The following is an 11,820-nucleotide window of genomic DNA, read 5'->3' on the forward strand; positions in this document are numbered from 1 at the left end:
ATACATGCCCAGTAAATTCAAATTTATTAAGTATAAAATATTCTTCTGATTTCTTTCAACCATTTAAAAATGGAGAAATTTAGCTCACGGGCAGCAGACCAGTTTGCCAAACCCCTGGTTCAGATTTCTACTCTTATTGAGGACTGGCACCATAGAAGAGAATATAAAGATGCTATTTATTTTTTTAATTTGTTAATTTTTTGAAGATTGGCCCTGAGCTAACATCTGTTGCCAATCTCCTCTCTTTTTTTCCTTCTCCCCAAAGCACCAGTGCATAGTCGTATATCCTAGTTGTAGGTCATCCAGTTCTCCTATGTGGGGACACCGCCTCAACATGGCTTGACAAGCGATGCTAGGTCTGAGCCTAGGATCCACACCAGCGAACCCTGGGCTGCTGAAGTGGAGCCCGTGAACTTAACTGCTGTGCCACTGGGCCAGCCCCCAAAGATGCTATTTAAGAACGTGCTACCCTGGGGTACAAGGATGACACATAAATGCAGTACATGTACTTCCCATAACATAAGATTTAAGAGCCACCAGCCACATGGAGCTATTACAATTACAATTAAGTAAAATTTTAAAAATCAGTTCTGTACACGCACTAGCAATATTTCAAATAATTGGTAGCCAGAGAAGATTTCTATTATTGCAGAAAGTTCTACTGGACAGTGTCGTGAGATCTGGCAGGAGGGGGAATTCCACACTTCACAAACCAGAACACAAGAGCAGTTCAAACAAAACGTCTCACATATTTATTACTGAACCAACCTACTAGTTCAGAAGCATAGCAACAAAGAGAAAAATCAATTCCTGAATAAAACACATCCAACTGTCCAGACAGTCACGTTTTCAGAGTGGTATGGTAAGATGTAAGAAGGACTTTGATACAGCATAAATATGTGTGTCATCTCATCTGTGATTCCTTATAGACCCAGCTTGGTTCTTCTCCAATGTCTCCGCTTGGAGTTGTACCTACACAGAAGGAAACTGCAAGTTACAAAGGCAATGTGACCTCAACGTTGCCTTTTAAGTACCATAAAATCCTCGAAAGGCAAAGGGTCCCGTGTTTTTCCTTCCTTCAAGTTTGGAGCTCTTTTTGGAGAGTAAAAAATGATTTGCTAGATGTGTTTAAGAACTAGTCAAATCAATTTTTTACCTCTCAAAACGATTCCAGGCTAGGAAAACACAGCGGTTCCTAATTGGGACGGTAGTAGTAGAGAAGCTCTTTTCTCCGCAAGTGGACAAGCACCCATTCTTGATTCCACAGACCTGGGGTAGCCAGAGACATACATTTTGCACCTCCCCCCCCACCCCCCCGTAAACTACACCAAAAACAGTCATTTCTATATAATAGGTTACACACATAAAAGCTCCTGTGTAATTTTTACAATAGATTAACATCCCCATTTTAACACCAAACCAAGTGATTTGCAGAGCTAAGGCCATCTCAGAATTGTCCATGTCAATCTGTCATGATTTTACCCTCACAAAGGCAAAATCAAAAATGATCCACACAAGATTTTCTTTCAGCAGGATAATGTCAGTACTTCCACAAAATGAAGCACTGTAATTGCAACCTGCTTAAAAGACATTTTCAAAGTTAGAAGATAACTCAAGCAAGAGAAAAATTATTTAATTTGCCAATTCTCTGGGCCAAGAGTGTGTAATCCTAAATACAAAGTGCCTTCCCAGCTCTAGGAGAGGACAGAGCAAGAGACTAATCCTGATAACCACAGGCACCCTCTATTGAGCTAGGCACCGAGCTTTATATAAACCAGACTTGTACACTAGCTTCATCATTTTGTGCTCCTGCGTTTCAAAGCCTTCATCTTGCAAGAGGGACCCTACTTGCTAGGCGAACTCTACAGTGTCAGCTGAAAAATGCTTTGAAAATAAGAATTTTGGTAATATTTGCTGCCGTGTCTTCTGTGGTCTTCTGGGCTCAATTATTTGGGAGAACCAGGAAAGCTCATACTCCATTTTAAACAAACCAATTCTAGCAATGTTTTTCTTCCAAAATCATCAATTCAACTACTACTACAGTAGAGGGTAATCTTCCAACCTTTAGAAAAGAAACACTCAAAAATTCAATGGGTGAGCAACATGGTCGTCCCCGCTGGGCTGTGTAATGAGATCGCCTTCCACCTTATGTTCTGCTCAGACGTAAAACAACCAGGAAATTAATATTAATAAATTAATACTGGAGGAGTGTCTGACCCTAAGCCCAGCTGTGGGCTGGGTACTGTCCAGAAATCCAAAGGAAGCACGTTAAAAGAAAGAGTTCAGAATGACGTTACAGGATGAAGTGGAGCGCGTATAACTTTCAATTGCATACTTATGCTCAAAGAGTAATCTTAAATTTAACAAAAAACAAGCGAGGGGTGGTGGGGTCCTTACCTGATTTTATTACCAGTTTTCATTCGAATCCATTGGGGAATGGGACGATTCTGCTTTTGTTTCTTGGCTAGGAATCGCTTGATCCTAAAAGTCTTGTGAGAAGACTGGGAAGGAAATGCAATCAGCTTAGACAGCAATACCAGAGCTAGCTCATAATCTAAAGTCAGGAACTCCCTCAATCCAACATTTGAATCCTTAACATATACCAAGAACAACCCCCCTCTATGCTAAACCCATCCCACCCTTTGCTTTGTTCCTCACAACTTCGCTGGAGGCACATACCGTAATTCCCATTGTTCAAATAAAAATCAGCAGAATCAGGGAGGTAGGTAATCTGCCCCAACTCAGAGTCTGAACGTGCAGAGCTGGGATGCAAACCCAGGTCCTCTCTGCTCCAAGGCTGGGGTGCCTTTGGCCAATCTTCCCTGCTCCCCCTAGGACTCAGGACCACATGAAAGATGGCTAGGGCTGGGAAACTTGGGTTTTCACAAAAGAACACAGCTTTCGGTCAACCAAAAAAAAATCTCTCTTTTGCAAGTCAACGAACTGCAGTGCGTTACTTTGAAAAACAGGGGTATCCACTTTCAAGGGTCATTGTGAGAGTAATTAGGATTTGCACAAAAGTCCCTGTCATTCGCTAGGTCCCTTCTAACCCACCGACCATTGGTACTACTTCTATTTAAAATGTCACTTTTTCAAGGCTGACTTTTCCATTTTTGGCTTTCATGAACTTGGGTCATCTAGACCCAAACCCGATCACCCTCCTCCCCAGTTTGCAGGACAATCCGCAGAAATGGCATATGAGTGCTGCTCTCAAGTCGGGCCAATGTGGCCCAACACACCCTTGCGTAACAGGGGCTGTTATAAAGAAGGCAGAGCCAACGTTCCTCCCTGCCAGCTCCCAGCGGCAGTCGTAAATTTTCCGTTGACTGATAAAACTACCAAACGCTAGACACTGATTCTCTCCATAAACGATTTTCTCAGGAAACCATCGCCGGAAAAACTCACGACATGGGCTTTTTACGCAGCTGACATTTTACGAAGAACGCCCATTCGGCATAGATTCATGCCACAACGCCCCTTCTTCCAGGAGCTTCCACGGGGTGCCGCTCAAGACCCTGAAAAAAGGGCTAAAAAGTCCCGAAAGCTCACAGCGTGCTATGTTCCTGGCCGCCCAATGAAAAGACCTCCGAAAACCAGCAGCCCACGTTCCCTTCTCGATGCCCGGCACGTCCTGCGTGTTGCGGGCAGCCGCCGCCAGGCCCCGATTTGTGGGGTGCCCCCCGGCCCCAGCAGCACAGCTCGCTCCGGCAGAAGGGCGAAGGGAAGCGGGAGTCTCTTCCCTCCCGGGCGGCGCCTGGAGCCGAGGGCGCAGCTCACCCTTCCCAGGGCCTCGTCTACTCGCCACAGCCCACCAGGCCCGCGGGCGAGAGCGGCGGCCAAACTCGACCTTCTCCGGGAAAAGCCTGAAAAATGCCCCGGAACTTCGATGCAGCCCGCCGCGCTGGCGAGCTCGCGGAGACCTCGGGTCGCGGGAAGCCAGCCCGGAGCTGATGGTAACGGATGGACTCACCATGGCGAGGAGGAGCAGCTACCGCGCACACGACGATGGCGAGGAGAGAAAGAGGAAGAGGCGGGCAGAAGGACGTGGTTACAAAGCGCTCCAGGGGCCGGGCTTGGGCGGGACCTCGTGCGCTGGCCACCGCCTCCCGCAGGCCGCACCCCCTTGCTCGGTCCCATGGAGCCGTGGGAGACCGCACTGGTTCGTGCGAAATGGGGTTCGCTTCCGTAAGTGGGCTCCTCAGGGGCCCGTCAGCATGCCAGGGCACCCCACTTTGTGGCCGAGGCAGACGGCCCGCGATAACGGCCAAAGCAGAGATCCTTCGGAAGGCACGAGGGGGAGGCAGGGCTGCCTCCGGTGGAGGGCCAGGGACACGTCACGTCCGAGCGCAAGGGACTTCGGTCGTGAGCGCGCCGCGGGGTGGCAGCTGGGCACGCCCCGCCCGAGCGGCCTGGCGTGACGACCGCCTGGCCTTTGCTTGACTGCTGGGGGTGGTTTCCATCTGGCTGCGCGGTGCGGGACCAGGAGGGACAGTGAGGTTGGAGGAAGCAGGAGAGGTCGGCGGGGGCTGCACCGAGTGGGCCCTGTCGGTCTAGGGCCGGCCGAGGAGCGTTAGGCTGGGCAGGCGGTTGCCAGTCAAGGTTTAAGCCGAGTTCTGGACAGAACCTCTTCTTTGGCCACTAGGAAGCCCAGACTGGCTGTAGCTCACTTTGGCAAAATGTATAGGAATTCATGGCATACTTTTTGGTAATGATTCCCCTGTTCATCCTTTTCTTCTCCCCTTTTGAAAACAAAAACCTCTGTGTCTTTGCAGTCACCTCAAGCATATTTGCACCAGAGGTCAAGGGAGGAGTTTTTAATCTGGGGTCAACAAAGCATCGATGTGTAGACTCCAAAGTGAACTTGGATAAAAAGTCACAAATTCATTTCCATCAAACTGACTAAGATGTAGCGTTTTTCTTTATTTACAATGTATGCAACAAACTACAGTACTTGGTTGCCAATAGAAATCAGAGATGAGGAGCCAGCCTGGTGGCGCAGCGGTTAAGTTCCCATGCTTCCTTGGGCGGTCCAGGGTTCGGCAGTTGGATCCCGGGTGTGAACCTATGCACCCATTGTCAAGCCATGCTGTGGCAGGCATCCCAGATATAAAGTAGAGGAAGATGGGCACGGATGTTAGCTCAGGGCTAATCTTCCTCAAAAAAAAAGAAGAAATCAAAGATGGTTTCATATCCCATTACAGTTGATGGAGATGTCTTGAAATATTTAACATTTATACACTCATCACTTCTTTGAAATGACAGTAGTTATTAGTTCCACAAGTAGAACTGAGTTATGAAGCCCATATCTTATAACACACATTTCTTTCAGAAAATATTTTGATAACAATGTTGCAGTGTAATTGGTTTTCTTTGTAATCCTATGTACTTTGTTTGATACATTTATTTTGAAAATAAGTCCATAAACTTCATCAGATTGCCAAAGGGTTCCAGGCACAAAAGGTTACGAATCCTTGGGTTGGAGTATAGTGACAGACGATAAAACAAACAAACTAGGTAGGAGGCTTTGGAAATAGTCTGGGCCAGAAATGATGGTGGCTCAAAGTAAGACAGTCCCCATGACACTGAATAAGAGGAAATAAAATGAAGAGATGATTGTGACATAAAATTGACAGGACTTGGTTCCAGGTTTCTGCTTTGGGCAACAGGACGCTGGTGCCTTAGATTCTAGAGAGGGAGTACAGAAGCCATAGGAAGCTTGAGCCCAATTTAATAATTGCCATTTTTTAACAGCAAAAGTTTTATTACATTAATGCCATCCAGTTTTTAAATTCAGACCCTCATCCAGAAAATTTTACATTAAATTGAAGCGAGACTTTAGGCTTCTTAACCTGGATTTTTATTATTTATTTAAGAATCAATATTTTCTTTTTCTTTTATTTATTTTTAAAAATTGTTTATTGAGGGGCCAGCCCAGTGGCACAGCGGTTAAGTTCGGACGTTCCATTTCTGCGGCCCAGGGTCGCTGGTTCGGATCCCTGGTGTGGACCTACACACTGCATGTCAAGCCAGGTTGTGGCAGGTGTCCCACGTGTAAAGTAGACGTTAGCTCCAGTAGATGTTTAGATGGGCATGGATGTTAGCTCAGGCCTAATCTTCCTAAAAAAAAAAATGAGTAAAAAGAAAGAAAATTTTTTTATCGAGGTATAATTGACATATAACATTATGTTAGTTTCAGGTGTACAACATAATGATTCGATATTTGTATATATTGCGAAATTGTCACCACAATAAGTCTAGTTAACGTCCATCACCATACATAGTTAGAAATTTTTTTCTTGTGATGAGAACTTACAAGATCTGCTCTCATATCAACTTTCAAATATGCAATACAGTATTATTAACTATAGTCACCATGCTGTATGTTACATCCCCATGCCTTAATTATTTATAACTGGAAGTTTGTACCTTTTTTTTTTTTTTCGAGGAAGATTAGCCCTGAGCTAAGATCTTTTGCCAATCCTCCTCTTTTTGCTCAGGAAGACTGGCCTGGAGCTGACATCTGTGCTCATCTTCCTTTATTTTATATGTGGGACACCTGCCACAGCATGGCTTGATGAGCGGTGCATAGGTCCGCACCTGGGATCCAAACTGGGGAAGCCCAGGCTGCCGAAGTGGAACATGCGAACTTAACTGCTGCGCCACCGGGCCAGCCCCTACAAGAATGTTGAAGGGGTGCTGATTGCCAGCTAAGAGGAAGAGGTGGCGTTTGAATTCAGCCTTACAAGGTGAGTGGTGGTGTTATGGGCTGAATTGTGTTCTCCTCAAATTCATATGTTCAAGCCCTAACCCCCAGTACCTCAGAATGTGACTTTATTTGGAGGTAGGGCGTTTACAGAGGTGATGAAGTTAAGTGAGGCTTGCTAGCGTGGTCCCTAACCCAGTCTGACTGGCGTCCTTCTCAGAAGAGATTAGGACACACAAGGAGACACCAGGATGCACGCACGTGTGGAGAGACCATGTGAGGATGCAGTGAGAAGGTGGCTGGCCATCTGCAAGACAAAGAGAGAGGCCTCAGGAGACCCAAACCTGCCGACACTCTCAGACTTCAAGTCTCCAGAGCTGTGAGAAATTTCTGTTGGTGAAGCCACCTCGTCTGCGGTATTTTGTTATGGCAGCCCCAGCAGACTAACACAGGTGGGACCAGGACATGGGGAGACGGGGAGAAGGGCATTCCAACTAGAAGGGACAGCTTGCCAGTCACAAGAGTCGATGTGCAGTGGCCGGAGCCGGTGGAGGCACGTTTCAAGGGCGGGAACTCGACAGAGCTGGGTCCCCCTGGGGTCAGAAGGGACAAGGGCTGTGAAGAGGCTCCAGGATTTGACATAAGGTGCTCCTTGGGGCCCGTGAAAGTTGGGCAGTATAGATGGGAGGTGGGGAAGGTAGCAAGAAGGGGAAAGAGTGGGTGGTGAGGTGGGGCAGGACTCGAGGGGAGGAAATGCTTTTAGGATGTTTGAGTGTGAAGGGACGGAGACACAGGAGGGCAGTGAGAGAGCGGTGAGCTCAAGAGTCGGTGCTTTCTGTAGATCATGGAGAAGAGGACGAGAAGAAGAGAGATTAAAGATGCGAGAAAACCCAGGTATGGTGGATAGTGGGGGTGGTCTCAGAGGACATGGGGGTGGGCTGAAGGGCATTAGGAGAGGAGTTTGCCCTGAAAAGGGGAACAGTTGTTTCCTGCAGTGGGAGGGAAGGAGAAGGACGGATGAAGAGAAATTTTTTTTTGTAAATTTAATTTTTTTTTTAAAGATTGGTACCTGAGCTAACATGTGTTGCTAATCTTCATTTTTTGTTTTTCCTTCTTCTCCCCAAAGCCCCACTGTACATAGTTGTATATTCTTGTTGTGGGTCCTTCTGGTCGTGCTAAGTGGGACGCCGCCTCAGCATGGCTTGATGAGCAGTGCCATGTCCGTGCCCGGGATCCGAACTGGTGAAACCTGGGCCGCTAAAGCGGAACGCGTGAACTTAAACCACTCGGCCACAGGGCTGGCCCCTTAATTTTGTTTTTTAATGATGTAAATGTTTTACATGATTCCGTTTACATCCTACATGACCCCACATCTCCTCTCCTAGGTGTTTCCCCTGCAGAAAGGTGTACACGTGTGCATCAAAAGGTATGTACTAAATTAGTTATAGCAGAATTATTTCTAATGGGCCCAAACTAGACACTGTCTTAATCTATCACCAGGAACAGATAAATTGTGGTATATTTCCCGAGGGCTGCTGTACAGCAGCAGATCTCAAAGTGTGAGCCAGGGAACTCAGGGGGGTCCTCAAGACCCTTGCAGAGGCTCTGTGAGATCAAAGCTATTTTGATAACAAGACAAAGAAGTGATGTGCTTCTTTCGCTCTCCTCCTCTCCTGAGTGTGGTAGTTTTCAAGAGGCTCCATGACTTGTAATGACATCGTGGCTCTGACAGGAAATGGAATGTGGGCTTATGTGTTCTTGGGTTTGAAATATTTCTCAGTTTTCATTTCTAATACAGCAAATGTTGATAGATACAATCCACACAAACAAAGGCCCTTTGAGGTCCTCAGTAATTTTTAAGTGTGAAGGAGTCCTAAGACTAAAATGTTGGCGAACTGCTCCTATACGGCAATGAAAATGAACAAGCTATGCCTACCCACAATGACATGGGTGATGGATCACGAACAGAACGTGGAGCACAGGCAGCCAGCCACAACAGCACACGTACTGTGTGATTCCGTTTACCTAAAGACCAAACACAGGCAGAACTCATCCATGCCATTAGAAGTCAGGCGAGTGGTTATCCTTGCCGGGAGGGGCTGCTGGTCATGTTTGTTTCTTGCTCTGGGTGCCAGTTCTCTGGGTGTGTTCACTTTGTGAAAAATCATCTAGCTGTACTCTTCGGGTTTTTGCACTTTTCTGTATGGGTGTTATATTTCAATATAAACTTAAGAACACTTTATGTGGATCTACAGACAAAACTCTAAATGAAACATTTCCAGAGGGCTAGCTGCCATCCCAGTCTTCCCTCCCTCCCCTGTTCTCTCCATCCTCCATAAGCTATTTTTTTCCTCATAGGTAGTTTTGATTAGTTGCTGATTTCTCCTTCCATTATTTCTTTTGGAAAATATCTGAATATTTTCATTTTCATTTTGAATGAAATATTGAATAAGTCCCACCTCTGCCTTCCTATGGTAAAAGTAACATGTTATGTACAGGAGAGAGAACTTGGAGGTGGAGAGAAGGAAAACCGGAGTGGCACCTAGCGGATGGCTCGGAAGGTAGGAAATGAGGAGGCTCAACAGCCTTCTGCAGAGAATAAAGGGATTTGGAGAAAGAAGACAGGATTTGGAATAGATACATGCCTTCGCTCAAGAAGTTGAATGCCCTTACTATGAGCAATAGATTGTATTGTCACTTACAGAACAGTGTGACCCACATGCCGAGAGGGATGCACGGGATGCTGGCAGAGCACAGAGGATCCCCTCGCCAGCCCCGGCAGTAGAGAGTCGGGAGAGGTCTTCAGAGAAGGGGCTGCTTGAGGGAAATCCTGATGGAGGACTAGGAGTGGGCAGAGTAGGGCAGTGAGGGATGGCTTTCCAGGAAGAGGGAACTATATTTGCAAAGTTGTAGAGGTGGAGAGCAGGTATCCAGGGCCTCCCAGGGTCGGCCCAGGAGTCTGAGCTTTATCCTGGAGGCCAACAATGTGCAATTGTTTAGTAGAATAGTTCTTTGGGTTGAAAGCCGTTTTATATAGAAACCCACCCTTGACTCTTCTCTTTCTCTTACACCCCTATTCCAATCCATTAGCAAATTCTGTCAGCTCTCTCTTCAAAATGCGTCTAGAATCCAAATGTTCCTCACTGCCCCCACCCCAGCTCAAGAGACGACCATCTCTCGCTGGGATCATGACAAAAGCCCCTGACTCTTCTCCCTTCTTCTGAACCTGCCCCCTATGATCTTTTCTCAACACAGCAGCCAGAGTGATCCTGTTAAAACCTACCACATCGTGTCACTCATCTGCCTGCATGGCTCTAATGGCTCATCATCTCAGTCTTGTAAAAATCCAAGTTCTTACAGTGGCCTCCGGGGGCAAACACCGTCAGACCTTTCCGCCCCCACCTCTCTGCCCTCATTTCCACCTGCTCTCACCTTCAGTTCACTCCCGTTTTCTCCATAGAACTTATCTGACTAACATGTATTTTATTTCTTTTTGTTTGACTCCCTCCCTAGAATAGAAATTCCACGAGGAATTGTGTGTTTTGTTCACTGCTTCTTCCCTGAGCGTAGAATTGTGCCTCGCACATAGCAGCTCAGTAAATATTTGATGAATGAATGAACGAACTCTAATACAGCAAACAGACAAAGTACAAGAACAGGCTCCTCAGGGTGGTTTACGTCTTCAGTGTTTGGCCTGGACATTTGTTTGAGGAACCCCTGAAGTGCTTCTGCCCAGCCAAGAGGGTTCCTCCGAGAAGAGTTTCAAAATGACTGCTGAAGGCAAACGGGAGCAGCTGAAAGCTTTTGAAGGGTAAGTGGCAATTATGTAAGTATTTTAGGAAGATCCCTTGGGCAGCTGTGTGGAAAGCAGATGAGGGTAGAGGCAAGAGTGGAAACAAGGAAACAAGGAGACCCACGGGAGGCTGTAGCCACAGTCCCAACGCGCTGATGCTCTTTTTCGTTGCAGTTGCCTACCAGTCCCTGAGTCTCTCCCTCTCATTCCTTGCAGATTTAGCTCTTGGCTCACTGTCACTCTCTCGAACACTACTCCTGTCACAGTCCCTGGTGAGTTTGATATCCATGCAGATACCTCCAGACCCTTGGCCTCCTCTCCTTCAGTGTCTTGTCCTCCACCACCCTGCAGCCACTCGCTCCCTTGCCCTTCCTTTGACCGTGGCATTAGCCCATTCTCTGCTCTCCGTGCAGCTCCCTTCTTCTAGTACCCCAACACTGACTACATTTCCACCCCACCAGGACCGGCAATCCACTGAACCTGTACCTTTTCCCTTTTCTCTCCGCCACCCCTCCTTGTCTCCTCTTCCCTCCTTACTCAGTTTAAATTATATCAACCACTCACTTGTACACACCTTGCCCTTTCTTGTACTTGCTGGGAGAAAGCATAACCCTTGTAAATCCAGTTCTCCACCTGCTCAACATATCTGCACCTCTGGCAGCTGAATGAAGCTGGAGGAAGCCGACCGGCCTCACTTCAGGTTCATGACCACTGACTTCGAGTGGGCCCTCAGTGCTGTCCCACAACCCTACCTTTCTTTAGTCTAGCCACCCTCCCATTCTCCGAGAACAGTGCTTCTTAAGCTTGAATGTGCACACACTTCACCTGGGCATCCTATTAGACCACAGACTCTGATTCTGTATTTCTGATAACTTCCCAGGTGATGTGCATGCTGCTGGACTGTGGACCCGCACTTTCAGTAGCAAAGGCCTGGACCAGGGGTTGGCAAACTTCTTCTGATAGTAAATATTTTAGTCTTTGCAGGTGACGTATGGTGTCTGTTGCAACTGCTCAACTCTGCCATTGCAGCTAGACAATACATAAATGAATGGGTATGGCAGGGTTCCAATAAAATTGTAGTTATGGAAGCTGAAATTTGAATTTCATAGAATTTTCTTGTGTCACAAAATATTATTCTTCTTTTGATTTTTTTCAACCATTTAAAAATACAAAAACAATTCTTAGTTGGCAGGCTGTACACAAATAGGCAGCGGCCCGGTTTGGTCCACAGTTTGTCAACCCTTGGCCTAGACAACTGTTTCAAACCTCTTCTGTCCTCAGATCTGCAGCCCTTCCTCCTCCGTTCTCTCACATGATGGCCTTG

At 46.8% G+C, this 11,820-nt stretch overlaps 1 protein-coding gene, 1 long non-coding RNA gene and 1 other non-coding gene across 4 annotated transcripts; 1 reads left to right on the forward strand and 2 right to left on the reverse strand.

Annotated features, from left to right (window-relative positions):
- Positions 1-729: 729 nt before the first annotated feature.
- On the reverse strand, positions 730-4,110 carry RPL39 (ribosomal protein L39). Its single transcript, XM_003365865.5, has 3 exons — positions 3,971-4,110; positions 2,398-2,501; positions 730-972 (listed from the first exon to the last, which is right to left on the reverse strand). Exons 1-3 carry the CDS (start codon positions 3,971-3,973, stop codon positions 924-926), a joined length of 156 nt encoding a protein of 51 aa, XP_003365913.1. The 5' UTR covers positions 3,974-4,110; the 3' UTR covers positions 730-923.
- LOC111771692 (small nucleolar RNA SNORA69) lies at positions 1,452-1,584 on the reverse strand. The gene has a single exon (XR_002805619.1). It is a non-coding gene; the product is annotated as a small nucleolar RNA SNORA69 (small nucleolar RNA).
- On the forward strand, positions 4,064-11,591 carry LOC102147461 (uncharacterized). Of its 2 annotated transcripts, none has more exons than XR_011435027.1 (8): positions 4,064-4,185; positions 6,566-6,746; positions 6,924-7,155; positions 7,545-7,597; positions 7,830-8,129; positions 10,217-10,514; positions 10,713-10,768; positions 11,377-11,591. It is a non-coding gene; the product is annotated as an uncharacterized lncRNA (long non-coding RNA). The 2 variants fall into 2 exon arrangements; XR_001377993.3 differs by having other exon boundaries at positions 4,074-4,185; positions 6,498-6,746.
- Positions 11,592-11,820: the final 229 nt, after the last annotated feature.

This window comes from Equus caballus, chromosome X, assembly GCF_041296265.1.
Source record: "Equus caballus isolate H_3958 breed thoroughbred chromosome X, TB-T2T, whole genome shotgun sequence".
NCBI classification, from domain to species: domain Eukaryota; kingdom Metazoa; phylum Chordata; class Mammalia; order Perissodactyla; family Equidae; genus Equus; species Equus caballus.